Genomic DNA, 25,262 nt, shown 5'->3' on the forward strand with positions numbered 1-25,262 from the left:
ACAAGGTATGTGCCGTTTAAAAAGAAAATTAAAAAAAACATTTAAAAACACATAAACTGTTCCCCCGCAACACTGCGAGAGGCACAACTGAAGTCGGGTCGGGGTTACTGAAATGACAGAAGTTACGCTCCGGTGCGTACTACACGTCAGTCAATTGTATTTCGCAGGAGTGGACCATCTTGCTCGCTATAAGATCTTTGGAGGAGACTACTTGACCAGTCAACAATGTTCCTTATTGTACCTTACTGTGTTGAACACAGACACAGGCCCTTCGGCTCCGTCGGGCTTGGTCACTGCGCACCCTCACAATTTCTCACTCTCACCCAATGTAAGCAGCCCTGCCATGTCAAATTCAACGGATGCAAAGGGTGTGAAGCACAAAAGAGCTGCAAGCTGGTTTAAAGTTGAATGGCTTAACAAAATAGTAAAAAACTGCTACACCAAAAGCTCATGAGGTCATAGATTTGCACAAGAATTCAGTGCGCACGCACATTTGTAACAGCATAAAAAATTGCACAATACAAGATTTCAGCGCACTCGAACTACTAAAAATTAGAGGAGCTCTTTGGTGCGGAGTGACTCCGATCCGGCGGGAGGCGTCGTGGGGGGAGGGTGCGGAGTGACTCCGGTCCGGCGGGAGGCGTTGTGGGGGGAGGGTGCGGAGTGACTCCGGTCCGGCGGGAGGCGTTGTGGGGGGAGGGTGAAGCCAGTCAGATCGATGGGATGTCGGGGAGAATGGGGTGAAATGTAAACTAGTTTTCACCTGAAGAAAAGCCGATTTGAGGAGTGGTTTTGACAGAGATCAGCCCCAGGGACCAGTCTGTGGTGAGTGCGATCACCCGCGCCTGGTGTGTGAGCGCTCCCGGGTTTGTGACTGGGCAGCGCCGCTGCTCTCCGGCCTCCGGCTCTGGCTCCGTGTCCTCGGCGAGGACTCCAACCAGCTGTGTTCACACCAGGAAATGCAGATGATGCGATCTCGTGTAGGACACAGAGTGCTGGAGCAACTAAGCCGACAGAACCTGACCCCCCGGGTTTTACTCCAGCACTTTGTGTTCGACCTTCTGTCGTGTTTCCTTGCTGGTGGGAGCGGGGTGAAGGGCTGCGGGGGAGCCGGCGCGGCCGGGGGGGGGGGGGGGGGGGGGGGGGAACCGGACGGATTCGCAGCCCGTGAGCTTGCTACTGGATCCACATTCGAGGCGGTGAGCGGTTGGATCCGTCAGCCGCTGTGGCAAAGTTGGAGAGGTCGAGCTGGACCCGTCTGCAACTATTCACAACCCGGGCGATTTACTGGGCAGGTTTACACTTGAACCCCGGAGGATTATTTTACCCATCTCTACATAACCCGACATGTCAAAGACAATGGCTGGGTTACTGCAGAATGGAAAACAATTCTGGAACGCTGCGTAACTTTAAATTGTTGAAAACCAGTGAAGTTTTCACACCTCGCAGTCTGGGCGAGAAGACTGATATTGGGTGTCTCCATTCCGGAAGCATATGGAACGAAATAAACACTTCTCAGTCGGCATGTAAGGTCTCGACCTGAAACGTTGACCATTCCTTTCCCTCCACAGATGCATCCACATCATTTATCAGATGGTAATGAAATTTAAAAAGCCGATTACTGTTTCCAATGGGAGCTTTCACTGTGTCTTTATACAGAGACGTGTAGCTTAATGATCTATATACATGCTTTGTGTTATAGTCTAGCAATGTTACAAAATTTTGAGATTTAAAAAATCAAGTCTGCAATTTATCCCATCAGATAAAGCACAAAAATAAGTTTAATTTGACACCTAATTCGCTTTCATATCTTCAGTATTAAAAAAGTTATGGCCATTTTCATACTCGGAAATTAGCATCTTGTTCCCTATTGATTTTCCATTGACTTAACACAAAAGCTGTGATCGAGGACAGTGAAATGGCCATAACTTTCTTAAAAATTAAGAGAACTGAAATAATTTTTCAGTTATTATAGATTGAAGCATTCTGAAACAAATATGAAACAATCTTACTTGGATGACCTGAAATTAAAGCATATAATTAGTTAGTTGCCCAATTGTAGCTAATTCCAAACTTCAATTACTAGATCTAAACATCTATCCATTTCTTAAGAAAAGATTAACATTTTTAAATAGCCTAAGTGTCCAAATAACATTCACAAAGAATTCACAATAAAACATGATTTTTAAATCTCATTGACATTAATTTATAGGCCAAATGGAAGGAATTTAGTGTTCAATTGCTGTAAATTAATGGCCATTTAAATCAGCTTTCGAGTGGGATCCTGTGGAACTCTGTGGAACGCGCTGGTTTAGAACGTTCCCATTGCGGTAGATTTGTACCCCCATATGCCCAGAAAAATACTGCGGGATTTAATGGGGCCCCAAATTAGCTACTCGCAACTTAAAACTTTGTATAAAGGGATCTGAAGAAGCGCTTTTTAATGTAAAAATAAACAACCTACCTTCCGTTGTCCCCTGTATGAGATCCGTCCCGTTGTCGGCGGTCGCGGGTTTAGAGGATAATTTTTAACCTACTATAACAATTAAATTAACCATTTAAATTTAAAAATAGCTCCAGCGAACGAACCTGGCGGCGATTTTTCGTCAGCAACTAAGTAGGCTGAACAACCTCGATTTGAATAGCCTAGGGAAAATTGCGTTTTAAACCCACCCCCCTCTCAACGGCGCCAAAATCACGCACACGGGCTGGGACAGATCTGCAGCCCCGCTCAAGGTAGGTTTTGCAACATACCTATATAGTCACAGAGTAATACAGCAGGCTCTTTGGCCCAACTTGTCCATGCCAATCAAGATGCCCCATCTAATCTATTCTCATTTACCCACATTTTCTCGTATCTCTCTTAACCTTTCCTATCCATGTACCTGTCCAAATATCCATTAAATATTGTTATAGGACCTGACTCAACTATCTAAATTATGTGGGTTTTATTTTTATGGTTGCAGAGGTTGGACCAGAGTCTCTCATAATGAATTAACACGCTTTTCCTATGCTTCCCTCGGTAGGACATTTTCGACATTCAAAGTACTGGGATGGATCGCAATCCATCCCCACCACCGAGTGATGAAAGCGACAGTGAAACCACTGGAGACGATGCGATTGGAAACACGGTGTACAGCAAGCACTGGCTATTCGGCACACTTATGGAGCTAATCAAGGTAACACCCGCATCGAATGCATGAGCGGTGCACAAAAAAACACAACGCACATTTTGATGTGACACCAAAATAGATTTATTTGATTATAATTAGATTTTTAAAGTTGTTTGATGATAACTTTTATTCAGTTATATAAATTCTTGGCCTGGACTGTTAACCAATCCTTAGGTAATGTGGCAGTACACTCTGTAACTCTAAATATCCCGAGACTTTTTGGTCAAAGAGATGTGGGTAGGTTTAAAATTAAAACTTATTCCAACTGACCCGCTGAGTTACTCCAATACTTTGTGTTTTTTTTCCATCTAGAGACAAGTTGAGTCCTATTTTTTGCATGCCCAGATTAAAATAAATACTTAGTGAATGTATTTATGAGGTGTAGGCCTGACCTGAGCCAAGTTGGATTGCTTTAGATTTACTTGAAACCTAGGCTGAATCAGCAAGGTGTTGCCACATCCTGCATGCTTGACACATTTTGTCGTCTTTTTCTGAGGGGACATGCTAGAAAGTATTTGACTATGAAGATAAAGGTATGTGTGTGGACACTAGAATAAGGCTTGATAATAATGTTTGGCATGGGAGTGGCCTACGGGTGGGAAATGTGTCAAGATTGTGGGGAGGGAGGAGAAGAGCTTTACAAGCTTGTACCATGCCAGAGTAGGCCATTTGGCCTTTCTAGACAGCACCGCCATTCAATGTGATCATGGCTGATCATCCCCAATCAGTACCCCGTTCCTGCCTTCTCCCCATATCCCTTGACTCCGCTATCTCTAAGGGCCCTATCTAGCTCTCTCTTGAAAGTATCCAGAGAACCAGCCTCCACTGCCCTCTGAGGCAGAGAATTCCACAGACTCACAACTCTCTGTGTGAAAAAGTGTTTCCTCATCGTTCTAAATGGCTTACCCCTTATTCTTAAACTGTGGCCCCTGGTTCTGGATTCCCCCAATATTGGGAACATGTTTCCTGCCTCTAGCCTGTCAAAACCCTTAATAATCTTAAATGTTTCAATACGATCCCCTCATACTTCTAAATTCCAGAGTATACAAGCCCAATCGCTCCATTCTCTCAGAATATGACAGTCCCGCTATCCTGGGAATTAACCTTGTAAACCTACGCTGCACTTCCTCAATAGCAAGAATGTCCTTCCTCAAATTAGGGGACCAAAACTGCACACAATACTCCAGGTGTGGTCTCACTAGGGCCCTGTACAACTGCAGAAGGACCTCTTTGCTCTGATACTCAACTTCTCTTGTTTGAAGGCCAACATGCCATTCGCTTTCTTCACTGCCTGCTGCACCTGCATGCTTACTTTCATTGACTGATGAACAAGGACCCCCAGATCCCATTGTACTTCCCCTTTTCCCAACTTGACACCATTTACATAATAATCTGCCTTCCTGTTTTTGCTACCAAAGTGAATAACCTCACATTTATCCACATTAAACTGCATCTGCCATGCATCTGCCCACTCACCCAACCTGTCCAAGTCGCCCTGCATTCTTATAGCATCCTCCTCACAGTTCACACTGCCACCCAGCTTTGTGTCATCTGCAAATTTGCTAATATTACTTTGAATCACTTCATCTAAATCATTGATGTATATTGTAAATAGCTGCAGTCCCAGCACCGAGCCTTGCGGTACCCCACTAGTCACTGCCTGCCATTCTGAAATCCCTACTCTTTGTTTCTTGTTTGCCAACCAATTTTCTATCCATGTCAGCACTCTACCCCCTATGCCGTGTGCCCTAATTTTGCCCACTAATCTCCTATGTGGGACCTTATCAAATGCTTTCTGAAAGTCCAGGTACACTACATCCACTGGCTCTCCCTTGTCCATTTTCCTAGTTATATCCTCAAAAAATTCCGGAAGATTAGTCAAGCATGATTTCCCCTTCGTAAATCCATGCTGACTCGGACCGATCCTGTTACTGCTATCCAAATGTGCCGCTATTTCATCTTTTATGATTGACTCCAGCATCTTCCCCACCACCGATGTCAGGCTAACTGGTCTATAATTCCCTGTTTTCCCTCTCCCGCCTTTCTTAAAAAGTGGGATAACATTAGCTACCACAGAAACTGATCCTGAATCTATAGAACATTGGAAAATGATCACCAGTGCGTCCACAATTTCTAAAGCCACTTTTCTTTTTCATCGGTTGGAGCTGCATACTAAATCTCGTTGCACTGACGTGCAATGACAATAAAAGATATTATTATTATTATTATTATTAAGCACCCTGGGATGCAGACCATCAGGCTCTGGGGACTTATCAGCCTTCAGTCCCATCAGTCTACCCAACACCAGTTCCTGCCTAATGTAGATTTCCTTCAGTTCCTCCGTCACCCCAGATCCTCTGGCCACTAGTACATCAGGAAGATTGTTTGTGTCCTCCTTAGTGAAGACGGATCGAAAGTACCTGTTCAACTCATTTGCCATTTCCTTGTTCCCCATAATAAACTCACCTTTTTCAGTCTTCAAGGGTTCAACTTTGGTCTTAACTAATTTTTTCCTCTTCACATACCTAAAGAAGCTTTTACTATCCTCCTTTATATTCTTGGCTAGCTTACCTTTGTACCTCGTCTTTTGTCCCCGTATTGCCTTTTTAGTTATCTTCTGTTGATCTTTAAACATTACCCAATCCTCTTGCTTCCCGCTCATCTTTGCTACGTTGTACTTCTTCTCTTTTATTTTTATACTGTCCCTGACTTCCCTTGGCAGCCACGATCACCCCTTACTCCCCTTGGAATCTTTCTTCTTCTTTGGAATGAACTGATCCTGCACCTTCTGTATTATTCAATTCAATTCAACTTTAATGTCATTGCACAAATACTGAGTATGGGTACAATGAAATGCAGTTTTGCGTCAGTCCGTAGTAGTGCAATATAGAAATGTAAAAAAAAAAGAGGATACAGAATAATAAAAAATACAGAATAATTAAACAATGGGGACGGAGGGACCGGTGGAATCTATCGGCGGGACTCCGAGTTCAGCAATGCGACGGTATGATTGTAGAAGCTGTTCCTCATCCTACTGGTACGAGACCTGAGGCTCCTGTACCGCCTCCCTGATGGGAGGAGGGCAAACAGTCCATGGTTGGGGTGGGAGGGGTCTTTAATGATCTTCCCAGCCCGTTTCAGACACCGTTTTCGGTGGAGGGCATCCATGGCAGGGAGCGGGGCACCGATGATGTGCTGCGCGGTTTTCACCACCCGTTGTAGTGCCTTCCTGTCCGCAACAGTGCAGCTGCTGTACCATACCGTGAAGCAGGCGGTCAGGATGCTCTCGATGGTACACCGGTAGAAGTTGGTCAGCATCTGGGGGGACAGGTGGGCTTTCTTGAGCCTCCTCAGGAAGTAAAGGCGCTGCTGTGCCTTTTTGATCAGCTTGGAGGTGTTGAGGGACCAGGACAAATCCTCCGAGATGTGTACCCCGAGGAATTTGTAGCTGGAGACGCGCTCCACCTCAGTCCCGTTTATATGGATGGGGGTATGTCTGCCCCCTCTGACCTTCCTGAAGTCGACAATAAGTTCCTTCGTCTTCTTGGAGTTGAGGACGAGGTTATTATTGGCACACCAGGTTGTCAGGTGCTGGACCTCCTCTCTGTAGGCTGACTCATCGTTGTCACTGATCAGTCCTACCACCGTGGTGTCGTCAGCAAACTTAATGATGGCGTTGGATCTGTACTTAGGGATGCAGTCGTGGGTGAAGAGGGAGTAGAGGAGAGGGCTGAGCACACAGCCCTGTGGCACGCCGGTGTTCAGTGTTATAGTGGTGGAGGTGAGGTTGTTGACCCTAACAGACTGTGGTCTGTTGGTGAGGAAATCCAATGTCCAGTTGCAGAGGGAGGTGGAGATGCCAAGCCCGCTGAGTTTGGTGATCAAGCTGGCGGGGATGACAGTGTTAAAAGCGGAGCTGAAATCAATGAACAGCAACCTGATGTAGGAGTTGTTGTTGTCCAGGTGGGTCAGGGCAGAGTGTAGGGCCGCCGATATGGCGTCCTCTGTAGACCTGTTGGCCCGGTAGGCAAACTGATGGGGGTCCAGTGTGGGGGGGAGGCTGGCTTTGAGGTGAGCCAAGATCAGCCGCTCAAAGCACTTAGCAATGACAGGGGTGAGTGCCACTGGGCGGAAATCGTTGAGGCTCCCTGTGGCTGACTGTTTGGGCACTGGCACGATGGTTGATGTCTTGAGGCAAGTGGGGACAACACCCTGGGCCAGTGAGAGATTGAAAATGTCGGTAAAGACTGGGGATAGTTGTCCAGCACATGCCCTAAGCACCCGGCCAGGGATGCCATCGGGGCCGGCAGCTTTGCGCTCATTCACTTTGCTCAGTGCATCTTGTACAGCAGAGGTGGAGAGACTGAGGGGTTGTTCATTTGGGGGTGGAGCAACTTTGATGGCTGGGGTTTTGTTATCTCGGTCAAAGCGAGCATAGAAATGGTTTAGCTCGTCAGGAAGGGTGGCGTTGTCTGGGGGAGGGGTGTTAACTTTCTGGTAATCGGCAAGGGATTTGATTCCTTGCCACATGCGCCTGGGGTCAGAGTTGTTTTGGAAGTGCTCCTCAATCCGCCGTTTGTGATTGAGTTTGGCATTCCTAATTCCCATTTTCAGATTGGCCCTGGATGAGCTGTATCCCTCAGCGTCGCCAGATCTGAAAGCGGCATCGCGAGCCTTCAGTAGGAGTCTGACCTCCCTGCTCATCCACGGCTTCTGGTTAGCGAAGGTCTTTATTTCTTTGTGGGTAGTGACATTATCGGTGCAGAATTTTATATAGTCCATAACTGTTGAGGTGTATGAGTTGATGTCCACTTGTGAATTGAAGGTGGCCCCTCATTATTCCCGAAATACCTGCCATTGTTGTTCCACTGTCATCCCTGCTAGGGTATCTTTCCAGTCAACTTTGGCCAGCTCCTCCCTCATGGCTCCATAGTCCCCTTTGTTCAACTGTAACACTGACACCTCCGATTTACCCTTCTCCCTCTAAAATTGTAGATTAAATCTTACCATATTATGGTCACTACCTCCTAATGGCTCCTTAACCTCAAGTTCCCTTATCAAATCCGGTTCATTACACAACACTAAATCCAGAATTGCCATTTCCCTGGTAGGCTCCAATACAAGCTGCTCTAAGAATCCATCACGGAGGCACTCCACAAACTCCTTTTCTCGGGGTCCAGTACCAACCTGATTTTCCCAGTCTACCTGCATGTTGAAATCTCCCATAACAACTCCAGCATTACCTTTACGACATGTCAATTTTAACTCTTGATTCAACTTACACCCTATATTCAGACCGTAAGGTCTGAATGACAATAAAGGTATTCAATTCAATATCCAGGCTACTGTTTGGGGGCCTGTAGATGTCCCATTAGGGTCTTTTTACCCTTACAATTCCTTTAGTTCTGTCCATACTGACTCCACATCTGTTTCAATGTCACCCCTTGCAAGAGACTGAATTTCATTCCTCACAAACAGAGCTACCCCACCCTCTCTGCCCACCTGTCTGTCTTTTGGATAGGAAGTATACCCTTGAATATTCAGTTCCCAGCCCTGGCCCTCTTGCAGCCATGTCTCCGTAATTTCCACAACATCATACTTGCCAATTTCTAACTGAGCCTCATGCTCGTCCACTTTATTTTTTATACTTCGCGCATTCATATACAACACTTTGACTTCGGAATTCACCTCCCCTCTCACACCGCTCACATTTGGCCCTGACCTTACTCTCTTATCCCTTCTCGACTTTCCTTCCCATTAATTCGGGAGTCTTTTGTAACTTTACCTGTACTTACTTCCCCTTTAACCATCTTTATACTCCCAATTTGTCAATCCCCCCCCCCCCCCCCCCCCGCCACGATTTAGTTTAAACCCACACGTGTAGCCCTAGAAAACTTGCCTGCCAGAGCGTCTGTCCCCCTCCAGTTAAGATGTAATCCGTCCCTTTTGTACAGGTCACCCCTACCCCAGAAGAGATCCCAGTGGTCTATAAATTTAAATCCTTGCTCCCTACACCAGCCCCTCAGCCACACATTCAGATATGTGGGAAGACCAAATAATGCAGGATTGTTTTGAAGAGATATCAAATAAAAATTATGTTTGCTAATCTTCTCTTTGTACTGAGATACTAGATTTCATTAAGGATGAGAATTGAAGGGCAAGGGATTTGTGTGGGGGAGGGAGAGGAGGATAGTGTTAGTCACCAATGATAGCTGTCATACGTTAGTTGAGGAATATCATCCCATTTTTATGTGCTTATGTACATTATCTTATAATTCTAAATAATTTTTGGTTGGAGATTACAGAACAAATAAAAAATATAGTCATAGAAAGCATAGTCTGATGCATCTGGACTCTGAAATGTGCCTGACATGGGTTACTGGAGCCATTTCGTGGTAAAAAAAGCAGCTATACTTGCTGCCTTACCTCTATGAAATTAATTTGTTCTTCAGGACGGAGATAATCATAAAATATCGACCCCCCCCCCCCCATTTACAGTACTTGGTACAGAACATTATGATATTTACCACTTTAACAGGGTATATTTTAAGAAACATGCTTGTACAAAGCCAAATGTCAGATGCCTATGGATTAATTATCCCATTTAATTTCCCAGTTTGTTTCTATAGAAGGTGAAGAGGCAGAAGTTTTGAAAACAGAGACACAACTAGATGAGGATCTGGAGAATGAGATCTGTAAAGTCTGGGACATGTCGATGGACGAGGTAACCAAAGAGCAACGTGAAGCTTGAATGTGCTGGTACTTAACAACTGTTTGAAAGTAGATAACTTACTGTCAGCATTAGAGGCATAATCCATCTGAATGCAGCCAGACTGTCACCTGTGTATAGTTGTCCTCTTCCAGCCACATTCTCCGATGCAAGCTGTTCCATCTTTACATTTGCCTCTCTGGTTCCACCCCTCATCTCTAAATTGAGAGAATAAGAAGCTGACCTGGTATCTAGCTTCAGAGGTGAATGTAGCATTACATTGTCGAACCATCGGCATTGTTATTTCATATTCATTCAGATTTCAAGGTAGATGGGGAATGCATGCGTTCAGTTTGGTTTAAGTTAGAGATACACCATGGAAACAGGCCCTTCAGCCCACGGAGTCCACGCCGACCATCAATCGTCCATACTCTAGTTCTATGTGCTACACATTAAGGGCAATTTACAGAAGCCAATTAACGCACAAACCTGAACGTCTTTGGAATGTGCGGACCACCTAGAGAAAAGCCACAAGTTCCGCACAGACAGCACCTGAGGTCAGGATCGAACGCTGTGAGGCAGTAGCTCTACCAGCTGCACTTGTGCTGCCATTTACCATTTCCCCCCAGTAGTTTTTCCTCAGCACCTTGAGATAACAAATAAATTTATGCAGTAACCATCATGTGGAAATTTTGTTTTTAAATTGCACACACGTTTCATTCAGCTAAAGACTAACAGTCACTAGAATGGATTTACCAAGGTGCTTGTGGTCAGTGCCTGTGATATATGAAATACATGATCAATGCCAACAAAATGTGTGGCCCGTGCTGTATTAGTCTAACTCTTTGGAAAAAAAAGTTAAGAGCAGTTAGCAGACTATGAGATGTTGTATCACTGCTTCCTGATGTTTGAGCGTGTGATCATCAGCAATACAATGCTGTGCACTCAAACTAATGGCTTAGATGTATATTTTACTAGCCTGTAATGCAATCCTTGTGTTGTGTTGCAGGACGTTGCTCTGTTTCTTCAGGAATTCAATGTAACTAACATTTTGTTAGGGATCATTGGTAAATCTAAGTGCCCTCGGCTAACGGTAAGTGAATTGTTGGGGCTTAATTTTAGTATAGTTTAGAGTTTAACAATTCTAATGTTAAATGTTGCTATGTGACAACCTTCCACTGAGTTCTATTGGCAGTTGCACGCACATCATTAGGTTTGTAATAGTTTGATCAATTTTGTTGAGGCTGAGTAAATTCTCCAATAAAAATATTATAAGATTACTTGCAGTAATGCTATGTAGTTTATACGATGATATGTTCATCGATAGAGTATCTTGTTTAATATACAGAAGGTAAGAATTATCATTAGAGATATGGGTTTCTGCTTTATGATAAGATACAATTTGCTTCCCACTGTTCCTAATTGGCTGATGCACAACAAGGATTTAACTTTCAAGATGAAAGAAACGTAGTTTGCCCAAACAATGGCAGTCTTGGCCGATATGTTCTGAGCATCCTTTCAGCTGTTTTAGTCTGCAGACGTATATGGGCAGAGAAAACTGTTGAAGGCTTTTCAACTCTCTGCAAATAGCCTTGATGATCAGAAACATGCTGAAATGTTTGAAATACATTTATTATAAAAGTAATTAAATATTCTTTAAAATATATTAAACTATTGTAAATTAATTTAAAGAAATATAAGAATTGAAATAAAAATAATAAAAAAAACTTATCTTTTAAATGGGATGTGCTAGTTAGAGGAGCATTGTAACAAAACTGAGTGGCTTAGTTTTAGTTTAGAGATACAGTGTGGAAACAGGCCCTTCTGCTTGTCTGCACCAGCCGCCAATCGCCTGTACACTAGTTCTATTTTAGACACTAGAGATAATTTACAGAAGCAAATTAATCTACAAACCCGCACCTCTGGGTTGTGGGAGATAACCAGAGCACTTGGCGAAAACTCACGAGGTTACACGGAGAATGTATAAACTCTGTACAGACAACATCTATATTCAGGATCGAACCCGGGTCTCTGGCGCAATAAGGCAGCAACTCTACTGCTGTGCCACTGCCTAGATAGGCTATATGGGAAGACTATGTGAACCCTCAGTTTTGGATGGTGCAGAACCACTTCTTGGCGGGGAGCCTAGTTTGTTCCTGCAATGTAATATGCAAGCATTGAAGGTACAAATGACTTGAAGGCAGGACATGGTCAGCAGTTCTTAAAAGAAGGTTAGTTAAGGTAAACATTTGGTCCGAAGATAGACAAAAAAAGCTGGAGTAACTCAGCGGGTCAGGCAGCATCTCTGGAGAAACGGAATAGGTTTCGTGTTGAGACCCTTCTTCAGACTGAGAGTCAGCGGAAAGGAAAATGGGAGATATAGGTGGTGATATGCAGAGTTATAGAACAAATGAATGATAAATGCAAAAAAAGTAACGATGATAAAGGGAACAGGCCGTTGTTAGCTAGGAGCCGTGTAAAAACGAATTACAGACGATGAGAGTCAACAAGACGACTTTGAAGCTAGTACGACGGGTGGGGGAGGGATGGAGAGAGCGGGGATGCAAGGGTTACTTGAAGTTAGAGAAATCAATATTCATACCACTGGGTTGTAAGCTGCCCAGCGAAATATGTGCTGTTCCTCCAATTTGCGTTTGGCCTCGAGGGTTGTACCAGCCCTTAGCTAACAATGGCCTCTTTCCTTTATCATTGTTACTTTTTTGCATATCTTTCATTCATTTGTTCTATGTCTCTCGTTTACCTTGCCCCTGACTCTTAGTCTGAAGAAGGGTCTCGACCCGAAACGTCACCTATTCCTTTTCTCCAGAGATGCTATCTGACCAGCTGAGTTACTCAAGCTTTTTGTGTTTATCTCCCATTTAAACCAGCATTGGCAGTTCCTTCCTACACATTTGGTCATTGTTTTGGGATCGGATTAAATTGATACAGAATTTTCCCTTCAGAGATTAAACGGTGGAAAAATGTGTGTATTCTGCGGATGGAATCGTCGTCATCTATGGGCTCATTTCATATTTATTTTTATCAACAGTACAGTGAAATTATTTGATAATATGACATTTCTTTGAGGTTAGGAGATCTGCGTTGGTATCCTGGGCAACATGGCATGTTACAAGGAAACTTGTCAGTCGATCACAAACAATGATAATCTCGTGTGAGTACTGGTAGGCGTACAATGTGGCATTTTTTTGCATGTTGTTATTATTAATATGAAACCATGTTGTTGAGATAACTGGATGTACTCATTTCAGTATGTAAAATTCCTAGTATTCTATTGTCTATTCCATTTATCCACCAAAATATGTTTCCAGCATTGTGTATAGATTCAGTTCACTGATAAATTCTGCTACTTGTTTCCAATTGAAAAATGTCATTAAATTTTGGTTGCACCTTAATACAACATAACTATTGTTTTTTTTTTTTAACTAAGCCATCTGAATGAGAAAATGACATAGAATGTAAATGATTGAAATAACATAGAAACATAGAAAAATAGGTGAAGGAGTAGGCCAGCACCTGCCATTCAATATGATCATGGCTGATCATCTAAAATCAGATCCCCGTTCCTCTTTTTTCCCCACATCCCTTGATTCCTTTAGCCCTGAGAGCTAAATCTAACTCGCTCTTGTAAACATCCTATGAATTGGCCTCCATTGCCATCTGTGGCAGTGAATTCCACAGATTCGCAACTCTCTGGGTGAAAAGGTTATTCCTCATCTCAGTCTTAAATGGCCTGCCCCTTATTCTTAAACTGTGACCCCTGGTTCTGGACTCCTCCAACATCGGGAACATGGGAAAAAGTAGTATTTTTCCTTTGGAACAAAGCTTCAAATCAAGCGTCTCTATAATGTTTCTATATTGAGTCGTCAAATCCTGTTCCCAGTGGGTATATTATGCAAGATAAAAACTGCATGGGGAAAACACCATGGGCTTGGGAAATTGAATAATGCAATGGCTATGCGAATGTTATTCTGGGTTGTGGTTGAGACACAATACTGGGATTCTGCAGAAGGATCTTTAATCTTAATCTATATATTTAGCCTAATCTGGGAGTGTGCATTAGGCCAATGTATGACAAGATTTTCTTCTAATTAGCATCTGGTCATTAGGTACTGATCTTGAAGAGTACAGATATTGCCAAAGAAATGTATTCCAAAATCGAAGGAAGAAAACTAGGAAGAAATTGAAGATGTTAAAATATTTTATGTTAAATTATATGCTCATCTGATTTGGGATTAAGGGGAGTCTGAACTGATGGTCTGTTTCTCTCATGCGCTACAGTGAGGTGCTGCTGTTGCTGCTCGGAGATTCTGATCCACCAACTCTACTGGAGACCAGCAGGTAGATACTTGCATTTTACCTTAATTTGTCTATTGGTGTTGTGGAAATGGTATGTTGCTTACTTCATAGTGGAATCACTTCATAAATTACCTGAACCCAGTGAATCCAATGTCTGACTGCTAGCTTTTTTATATACTCAGTTTCAGGATCTGGATATTGCTAGCTAGGCCAGAGTCCATTCCCATCCCTAGTTGCCCACGGAAGGTGATAGTAGGCCTCACCCTTGAATGACAGCAATTCATCTGGTTAATGTACTCTCATAATGTTGTGGGGATATTGACCCAGCAACAATGGTGGTCTGGAGATATATTTCCAAATTAGGATGTGTATGCATTGGAGGAAGTGGTGTTCTCACACACCTACAGCCTATGTCCTTGATGATGTAGGTTGTGGGTCTGGGAGGTACTGTTGGAGCTCCTGGTCATGTAACTGCAGTGCATTTTGTTGACGGTACCCTCTGCAGCAACCTTGCAGTAGTGATGAGCAAATACATGTTTAGAGTGGTTGCTTTGTCCTGGACGGTATCAAATACCTTGAAATACCTTATTGGTGCTGCACTCATTCCATCCCACTTCTGACTTGTATCTTGTGGATAATGGAAAGGCATAGGTGTGTCATGAGGTGCATCACTCACCATAGTATAGCCAGTATAACGGCATGGTCCAGCTGGTCAAGGGTGACCATCCCCTTGCCCTCGCCAGGATGGTAGGGGATTTGGCGATGAAAAAGCTATGATACATTTGATCCCATTTCCAAAATGTGGAAATAGCCATGGTTCTTATTAGAAGTAGATGACATTCTTTATTGGTACTCGTTGACATGGAATTCTGTAAAATGTTAAAATGACCACCTTGTTAATCGTTTGACACAAGGAACAGTGGGATTAAATTCCATCCTTAGAATTATTATTTGTCATTTAGATGACCACCCATCCAAATGCAACTTTGTACTATAGCAGGAAGTGCTGATATTTACACATTTGTCATTAGTAACGGTAATAGAGCTGCACTGGTAGGATGCACTGTCAGAACCAGTGGCCTTTCCCTGATTGTAAAATTAAGGTAGCTCTTTCTTCTTTGTCAGGTTAATACTAACCTGCCTTTCCCAGCCAGATGTTGCCACCATCTGGGCGGACCAAATTCATAAGAAGCCTGCTGTTCGGGACCATGTATGCTTCATAATGCAAAGCTCCACCAATAGTAAGTGGTCATTATTTTTCACACACAACATATTCAGAAAGGATGCAAAGGGGAGATTAATTATCAATAGCCTTGTCTTTAAATTTCTCAGGAAAGAATATTAATGCTTGGCTGAGATTTTCATGATGGTGTGGTAAAATAATTAAGTAGTATGCACGCCCTCCCCAGTTACCTTCCCCTGCAACCGCAGAAGATGCAACACCTGTCGCTATACCTCCTCCCTAGACTCTGTCCAGGGACCCTGGCAGTCCTTTCAGGTTAGGCAGAGGTTCACTTGCACCTCCTCCAAGCTCATCTACTCTATCCGTTGTTCAAGATGTGGACTCTTGTACATCGGCAAGACCAAACACAGACTAGGCGATCATTTAGCGGAATACCTTCGTTCAGCCCGCCTGAACCAACCTGATCTCCCGTTTGCTGAACACTTTAATTCTCCTTCCCATTCCTACACAGAACTTTCTGTCCTAGGTCTCCTCCATTATCAGAGTGAGACTAAATGCAAATTGGAGGAACAGCATCGCATATTTTGCTTTGGGCAGCTTACAGCCCAGTGGTGTGAAAATTGATTTCTCTCACTTCAGGTAGTCCCGGCATTTCATCTCTCTTTATCCCGACCCCACCCAAGTTGCACTAGCTTTTCATTTTCACCCTACAAACAGCTTACAAGGGCCTGTTTCCTTTATTATTGTTACTTTTTTGCATATCTTTAATTCATTGTTCTTTATTACTCCACATCACTGTCTATATCTCTCGTTTACCTTATCCCTAACCAGTCTGAAGAAGGGTCTTGACCTGAAACGTCACCCATTTCTTCTCCTCGGAGACGCTGCCTGTCCCGCTGAGTTACACCAGCTTTTTGTGTCTTTCTTCATACAATGATACATTGTTTTGATGCATCTGAAATTGTAATGTGGAGACGAATGGAGTAATGCAATTATTGGATAAGATTTGCAATGTTACAGTGACCTGTGGGAGCTAGTCAGCTATTACCGTAGCTGCTGTGTTTGAATATCAATCCAGATACCACAAACTCTAAAGGCTGAAAATTTAGTGTAGAGTGCTGCAGTAATAGAATGACTTATTTTGGATGTTGTCTTCGAATGAAAGTTAAATTCAAACTGCCTGTCCCCTCAAATGAAACAGAGGGGTAAGGGAATTCTGATGTGTATCCTTCAACCAGCAGCTTGTGGTTATTATTATTATGTGTAGGACCCTTCTACAGACAGATTGATTGACACGCTATCTGCATTACATCATTGACTGTATTTCAAAAGTATTTCTTAGGCTGTAAAGTGTTCGGGATTGCCTGGGAAAGGTATTGTTTAAATTCAGTCTTTCTTGAATGAGTGGGCAAAAGGTTGGCAAATGGAGTTTAATCTGTGGAAGTATGAGGTCATGCACTTCAATAAGAGAAATTAAAAGCTAGATTTATGACCTAAATGGGGAGAAGCTACAAGTCAGTGAAGTTCAGAGGGAGAAACGAAGAACTGCAGATATTGGTTAATATACAAAAGGACACAAAGTGCTGGAGTAACTCAGTGGGTCAGGCAGAATCTTTGAAGAACATATATAGATAGGGGGTGAGGAGAAGGCTTGAAAAGGGGAGAGGTGGGACAAAGCATGGCAGATGATAGACAAGGTTGGAACAAAGGTCAGAGATAAGAACAGAAGGTTTGGAGCAGGTTTGAAGAGTTGTGAATTGTGAAGGCAGAGGGTGGAACAGGGGGGGGGGGGGGGGGGTTGTGGAGGGAGGCTAGTTATCTTTAGTCCGAAGAGATGCTGCCTGGCCCACTGAGTTACTCCAGCACTCGGCGTGTCCTTTTGAAGTTCAGAGGGATGTAGGTGTTCTCGTACATGAATCACAAAAAGTGGTTACGAAGGGAAACAGTATTTTGACTTTTGTTGCAAAAGGATTGGACTTTATAAATAGGTAGGTTGTGTTGCATTTGTGCAGAGAGTTGGTGACCTCTCACCAGGAATACTGCTTACAGTTTTGGTCCTCTCACTGAAAAAAGTTATGGTTACTTTGTACAAAGAGATTTCTGCAAGATAATTCCTGGTTGTCCTACCAAGGTGGAGTTGGGCTTATATTCCTTGGAATCTAGAAGAATGAGGAATGATTTGACTGAAACATTTCAGATGCTAACAGGGCTTGACAGGGTAGATGTTGTAATGTTTTCATTGGTGGGAGAGCTTCCAACAAGGGGACATTGCTACGTTAAGGGGCAGTAATTTAGAACTGAAATTCATAGACATTTCTTCTCACAGAGGGTGGTGAATCTCTGCAATTCGCTGCTCTTAAAACTGGTGAAAGCTGGATTATTAATAGCATTTAAAGTGGAGGTGAATAAATATTTGATAGATCATGGAATGGGGGAATGGAGAAATGGCACAGAAGAGTTGAGGACAGTCTCTATCATATTAAATGCAGTATGATCATATTAAATGGCTTGGATCTTAACACGATACTGTTATCTTCACCATTCTTACAGTTTTGTGGCAGACTGCGTAGTATACCGAGAGGAACACAATAAACTAGAAACAGATGAAGACTAATACAATGATGTTGCCAAGACTCGAGGGTCTGAGCTGTAGAGAGAGGCTGAGCATGCTGGGGCTCTCTTCCCTGGAGCGCAGGAGGATGGGTGATCCTACAGAGGTGTATAAAATAGATTGGGTGGACTCACAGTGCCTCTTGCCCAGAGTGGGGGAAATCAAGTAACAGAGGGCATAGGTTTAAGGTGAAGGGGGAAAGATTAAATAGTCAAGAGTCAAGTCAAGAGAGTTTTATTGTCAAGTGTCCCAGATAGGACAATGAAATTCTTGCTTGCTGCAGCACAACAGAATATGTAAACATAATACAGGCTGGCAAAATGTCGCCGCAGGTAGGCACCATCTTAGGTGTAATAGTAAAATGAGGGGTAACTGTTTCACGCAAAGGGTGATGAGTGTATGGAACGAGCTGCTGGAGGAGATAATTGAGGCAACTATTGTGAAGTTTAAAAAGCAATTAGACAGGAACATGGATTGGACAGGTTTAGAGGGACATGGGCCAAACACAGGCACGTGGGACTTGTGTAGATGGGACATGTTGGTCGGTGTGGGCAAGTTGGGTCAAAGGACCTGTTTCCACACTGTATGACTATGACTATTAGGCTTCAAGCCTACCCCGCCATTAAGGCTGAGTTGAATGCAATTGTAATGGAGCAATGTGACTGACATAGTTTTGTAAAGCTTGAACTAATTTATTTATTTTCTGAATTCTGTCCAGCTGATTTGTTGGGGAAAATTGGTGAGATGATTGATAAACTTTTTGACTTGGACAAGGAGCTAATGTTGAGCTGGATCAGAGAGTCCAAGAAGTTGCCTGGTGCACCAGAGACAGAGCACGAAAAAACAACAGATATTCTGCTGGTTCCTTGTTTGCTGGAAGCAGCCAAACAAGTCAGGTAAGTTTTGAGAAAATAAATGCATCCCTTATATCTAGATCGACAAGGTAGTTCTACAACTCAAGGGTAGTTCCTTCATTTGCACAATTAGACGGGATATAAGCAACCATTCATTTAAATCGGGTATCCTAGCCTGGGCATTGGTAAGGTGAAGGAAAGGTTTTTGAAATAAAATCAGAAAACATTGGAAACACTTAGCAAGCCAGGCATCATATGAAACAAAGTTAGAAATGCACATTGATGGCCTGTAGGAGAACCAAATTTCATAGGGTTAATTAGCAGTCCTGAACTGCATTGTTCTGAGATTTTGGAAGGTCAGTTATTATTTAGTTTGGGGAACTGTGGAGTGGGAAGCTGCATTATTATATCCATGTAACATTTGGATGGGCACACAATGAATCTTTCGGGTACTTAAGTACCACAGTTACAAGATTTAATCTTCCCATTTACATGATCTGTGGCTGCTGTTTCATGCATAGGGTGCAGACCAATATTATGTGGTCACATTGCTTTTTTTTAGGTCAAACAGCGTTGAAGTGCTTGAGATTTATGTTCATATACTGCAACTTCTCACTACAGTTGATGAAGGAATCCAGGCAATAGGTAAATTATTTATTTTCCAGCTTCTTAACTACCGGTATTTTTCTTCTGCAGTCCAGTGTTCTGAAGAAAAAAACAGCACTGAAATGTTGCATTTTATTCAAAGTGCATTATGAATATCTCTCTGACTCTAAAATGATGTATATGCTTCCTGCTCAATAATCTATGCGTGAAGTTGTAGCCGCAGTTGTGGCTACATTACAAATAGCCATTTTATGGTCATAAAGGCCAAGGAGAATCAACCAATTAAAAAAAAAATACGGAATAGGAATCAATTAACATTAGGAAGTTTATTTTGAATAATGGGTTCTGCTTTAGTTACTTTTCAGTATTCTTATAACACAGTATCTCTGTTGATTATTTATCTGCCTTTGTAGATAAAATGTTTAAGAACTGCAGATGCTGGAAAAATCAAAGGTAGACAATGCTGGAGAAACTCAGTGGGTGAGGCAGCATTTATTAAGCGAAGGAATGGGTGACATTTCAGGTCGAGAAGGGTCACCCATTCCTTCGCTCCATAGATGCTGCCTCACCCGCTGAGTTTTCCAGCATTTCTGTCTACCTGCCTTTGTAGATATGTAACTAGATCCTTTGTTATCCTTACAATGGCACTGTAAGATATTGCTGATTATGCTTCAGGCACACTGCCCAGAAAGGGTTAAATAACGAAGACAGAAAGTGATCAAAATACTCAGCAGGTCAGACAGAGAAATTATGCTTCCACATCAATTGTTGGCCTTGCATCAGAGTTATGCAAGATGTGTGTTGTAACTTCAGCAGTGGCAACCCAACCAGAGCCGTATACGTGGGACTCTGCGTACAGCCACGAGAATGCAGGAGCTGAAATTTGTAATGTTATATGTATTTGTAGAAATTGTAGAAATTGCATTTAATTTGCTGCATTAGTTTTGACGATAATGATGGGTATAAGCACACAGTTAAGAAAGAAACTATGCTGGGCTTAATTACAAATGGATTTGAGTGCAGGATTTTGGAAGCCTTTCCACACTTCTACAGGGATGTGTTGAAACCTCAACTGGAGCAATATGTTCAGATTTAGTCGTCTAGCCTGACAAAGAATGTTCTCACCGTGGAGGAAGTGCAACAAATATTTACAAGATTGATTTCTGTGGTGCCAGGACAGATATTTGAGGAGAAATGGGTTGATTAGGCTGATGTTCACTTTACTTTATATGAATGAGAGTGGTCTCATAGAAACCCATGAGGAAGGCTCCTGCATTAAATTAAAATGAGCTGAGTAAATCCTAAGTCGAGTCCCTACTCTGTGCTCACACTCCTTTAACCATCTGCTCGTATGGAGAAGCTCGGCTTTATTTTGATGGGATATAAAACTTCTTTTTTTTTTAAAGAAATGTCAAAGTAAGACATTTGAAAAAATACTGAACACACTTTTATTTTTTTTAAATTATGCTGAAGCAGAGTTCTGTTTGCTAACTGTTATTATGAATCTTTCCCTCTCTCTAGTGAAAACTCCAGACAAGGGAGAGGCCACTTGGACTCTACTGTATGACATAGTTTGCACTGACCTATGCCAGGACGATGACCCATCGATTTTCATAGAGGAGCAGGCAAGCGTGCTGTCCTCTGCTCTAGCTATTCTGTCCGCGATATTTGCTTCACACGTGGAGAAGTACAGCGAGATTGAGCAAAGTGAGTTCAGCAAGTTCTGGAAAAGGTTGAGGTTTGGATTTGGAGAAAAATAAATCCAGCCCTGGTATCTTGTGGGCACTAATGGGATTGCCTTTTGAGAAGGCCAAGCATTAATTAATTAAGGCAATTATGATGATTAATAGTTTCAGACTGAACATCTATCTCTCAGCCCTATTTGTGATGGCCTTTTCCACTGTCTCCCTTTGTTTTACCTGCATTGCCTTTGGGCTCATTCCTGTGAGTTATTTTGTGTTTTATTTCCCCCAAAGTTGAATACCCTTTTCTAAGTAGACTTTGATGACCGAGTACTATCATTTCAACTCTGCACTAAAATGGCTCAGATTGATGCCCTTCTTGACAAGTGTTAAACTTGTCCAAAGCTGATTGCCATCTTTGAAGATAGACACAGCTGGTATAGCTGGGGCCCATGTGAGTGCCCATAGCTACGCCTTGGATTTGGAGCAAGTGGGAGAGGTCGAATGAGAAGTTGTTAAGGGTGAGGACCAACTCTGCTAGGCGGAGGAGAGTATTAGTAGATGTAGTGTCCTGGGCCTCCTCGATTGTCAGCACAAATTGGAGGACCAGCACCTCATATTTCACTTGGGTAGCTCACACCCCAGCGGTATGAACATTGACCTCTAACTTCAAGTAGCCCTTGCTTTCCCTCTCCATCCCTTCCCCCTTCTCAGTTCTCCGACCAGTCTTACTGTCTCCAACTACATTTTATCTCTGTATTGCCCACTCCCCTGACATCAGTCTGAAGAAGGGTCTCAACCCGAAATGTCACCCATTCCTTCTCTCCAGAGATGCTGCCTGTCCCGCTGAGTTACTCCAGCATTTTGTGTCTATCTGCCATCTATGTGATCATTGGTCCCGACCCTATCCTGTCAGACATATATATTTAGCTCAGTTCAGTTCATTTATCCATTGCATTCTTTGCTTTATTTTCTAACGTGCAGATCTTCCCTTGCTCGGTACATTACTGCGAGTTCTGTTCTACGCAGAAGATTGTAAGAAGAAACCGTCAGAAGGAACAAGAAGACCCAGTGCAGACAAATGGTCTGTCCCATCTCCAGCAGGTGCTCAGAAAGGGAAAAGGCAGAAGAGTGACTTACACATGAAAATCCTGTTGAATATCTCTTGTGAATTCCTCTCTGAAATCTTCATGGATGTTTCTAAGGTATAACTGTAAAATGGGCACGTCAGTAGAGTGATACGCTTAATGATGAGCGATAATGTTGTTTTGATTGAAGAGGGGGAATAAAAGTGATTGAAACCCTCAGTGGGGAGTGAACATTTCATTGAGATTGCAGATTGTTAATTGAGGCAGTAAAGTGTGGGGCAGCTAAAATAGGTTTGCTGTGTGGATAATTGACCGTCTGGAGGTTAGTTAGAATACCACTTTTTGAAAATTGCTCATAAATCAACCATTGACCTTGGTATGACTGACAGTTCTTAAATTTGTGTAACTCTTTCAGTTTGAGTCAGAGTAATCATGCAAACTGTGTTCTTCTCTGATATAGGAGCTTGTGTCAAGAAGCTTCAAAGAAGGCTACCTGAGTCAAGAGATGTGTCTCTGTGCTGTTCACCACCTTCTTCCTGTGTATACCACTACGGTGAGTATTTTTTGCATGACTGATCTCGCCCTTGAATTTTTTGCAAACGTTTTACTCCTGCCGTGGATCTTAAGCATGACAACCCTTTATTCACACGCACAAGATCACCAGACCGTAAAGAACAATTAAAACTTTAACCTTGATTCTTTATCTGAAGGGATTTTGCTGCCGTAACTAGATCATGGGTTACTCTGAATCTGAAGGAAAAGCACAGATTACCCGCGTGACGTGGCAAACCTTCATCAAGTTGATTTGTAAACATGTCCTCCCTCTTTCTGAAACTTGTCAGAACTTTATTTTCTTTACAACTGGTCAATAATTTGTGAGTTTAGTGCGGAAGAAAAAACACTGAGCCTTACCGTTTTGAAAATCATGCCTGTTTTGTTAACAATATATACAATATAAACTTTGAAATTTTGTTTATGTTCATTTTTCTCACATTTGTATCTGTTGATTTCTACCTGAGCTTCAATCCGTTAGGCGCAAATATTTTGGACGTAGAGTTATCAGTAAATGTTAGCAAAGCATTTGATCTTTGACAGTACAGCCAATGTGATTGCATTCATTGAGATCAATGGATAATGATTGGGAAAGATAGAAAACATTTTTTTCCCTCTCCCAAGAATAGTCGTTCTTAAGTGGCTGAGATTCCATAGTCGATTGGTGGAATGGGATGAATGTGAAGGACGGAGGAATTATGCTCTTTTATAGCTGGCACTTATGTGCAATGTCACTCTGTACTAAACGATGCTGTACCAGACTTTACACTGGTTAATGATTTAAGAGCAAGTTAAAATCAGCTATATAAAGCTGATAGTTACAATCAGCTACAGTTATATATAACTGCTACATACAGTGCTTGACGCTTTTGTCTGTTAAGAAAGATGTTCCATTCCCAAAAATAATATTTCTCAGGAAAGACATAAATGCCAGAGTAACTCAACGGGTCAGGCAGCATCCCTGATGGGTGATGTTTCAGGTTGAGAACTTTCTTCAGACTGGCAGTGTTCTCCAGGGATGCTGCCTGATCCCCTGAGTTACTCAAGCACTTTGTCTTTCCTTGGTAAACCAGTATCCACAGTTCCTTGTTTCTAAATAATATTCCTCATGTGAATGATCACAAACAAATTGTGTTAAGGTAAACTAATTCTTGTACATATCATGACTGATTAAGTTTAATTTCTTCCAGGTTGAAAGGTTCCATGATATCTTAAAAGAAGTGCAACCAGACACAGCGGAGCAGTTACAACTGAAGTTCCACAATCTCAGATCCTGACTGGGCATTGGTACTAATGCTGAGGGAAACTATTGTACTGGAGCTTTGCTGAGTGAGGAACAGATTGTCAAAGGCTACAGATACTTTGCCTCTTAATCTTCAGTACATAAATCTTTGATGGAGCATAGGCTGGAGCCATATCAGTTTAAGAGGTACCACATGTATAGAATTGCATTTGAGTAGAATTTTAACTTGGCTATTCCAGTGCAGTTTCTGAGCATCACTGACGCTATTGCCAATAGTTGAGTTGAGACATTTTATTGAAATATATCTGAAGAGTTGTGTCTTAGTTTCAACCATGTGTGAGACTAGCAGTCACTGTGTGAAGTTTCAGGACCAGAGGGTATCTCTTTATCAAACCGTTGGAGAATGTGACAGTGGAACAGCAAATTCATCCTGTGCCTTCCACGGACATGGTATGTGAGCAGGAACTAACATCGGAAGCTTATAGCTCCCATCTGTTCCCAACCTGCTGAAGACGGGACACATTGTTGAGCAAGGTAGTTGTACTACCAGCGACGGTTTGCTGATGATTTCACCTACACTGTAGGGCATAATATTAAGCACAGAGTGGAATTATGCCTAACCACTCCCTAATAAATATTCTCATTTCCTTCTGATCAGTACTTACTATCTATAAATCCTAAAAATCTTTTCCCCTGGTGTTGTCTCTCAATGTGACGCTTAAATAAATAGTTGAGAATAACTTCAGGGAGCAACTGACTTCAACCTGCATCAAATAGTTTTTACTGTGGGTAAAGATATGAAGCCAACGTGATCAGAAGTCTTCATTATCCAACTGTGCTTGTTGCTATGACAGCGACCTCAGCCAGGCGAGCACAAGAGTTGTTACATTGGGCTTAGCACTTACTGGTAGTCATAGAATTGTACATTTCTTGATTGAATGTTCTAACAAATTGTTCAGAAAAATTAAAGATTTTTTTAAAAAATGGCCTCAAACTATACCGACATAAAAAGCAGAAAATTGCAAGCCGAAAAGGATGCAGAAAGGAAACATACATATTCCTTGTTCACACAGATTATAATGCGTATGTAATGACAGAAAGCTACGATTATGATAATGTGGATAAACACGCAAGATACAGTGCCCTCCATAATGTTTGGGACAAATACCCATCATTTATTTATTTGCCTCTGTATTCCACAATTTGAGATTTGTAATAGAAAAAATCACATGTGACTAAAGTGC

General features: G+C 42.4%; 1 protein-coding gene across 3 annotated transcripts; it reads left to right on the top strand.

The window, feature by feature from the left end:
- Window positions 1–653: 653 nt before the first annotated feature.
- On the top strand, window positions 654–24,996 carry saal1 (serum amyloid A like 1). 3 transcript variants are annotated; one of them, XM_033039116.1, is made up of 13 exons: window positions 654–825; window positions 3,027–3,179; window positions 9,790–9,897; window positions 10,892–10,975; window positions 12,975–13,054; window positions 14,182–14,241; window positions 15,325–15,440; window positions 18,712–18,889; window positions 19,410–19,492; window positions 20,975–21,160; window positions 22,120–22,340; window positions 22,684–22,776; window positions 23,966–24,996. In XM_033039116.1, the coding sequence occupies exons 2-13, from the start codon at window positions 3,054–3,056 to the stop codon at window positions 24,050–24,052; spliced, it is 1,422 nt and encodes a 473-aa protein (XP_032895007.1). In that variant the 5' UTR covers window positions 654–825; window positions 3,027–3,053; the 3' UTR covers window positions 24,053–24,996. The 3 variants fall into 3 exon arrangements, with proteins under 3 accessions (XP_032895007.1, XP_032895008.1, XP_032895009.1); XM_033039117.1 differs by having other exon boundaries at window positions 684–825; window positions 3,036–3,179; XM_033039118.1 differs by lacking the exon at window positions 654–825 and adding an exon at window positions 2,700–2,736.
- Window positions 24,997–25,262: the final 266 nt, after the last annotated feature.

The sequence above is a fragment of the Amblyraja radiata genome, chromosome 20 (assembly GCF_010909765.2).
Source record: "Amblyraja radiata isolate CabotCenter1 chromosome 20, sAmbRad1.1.pri, whole genome shotgun sequence".
NCBI lineage: Eukaryota > Metazoa > Chordata > Chondrichthyes > Rajiformes > Rajidae > Amblyraja > Amblyraja radiata.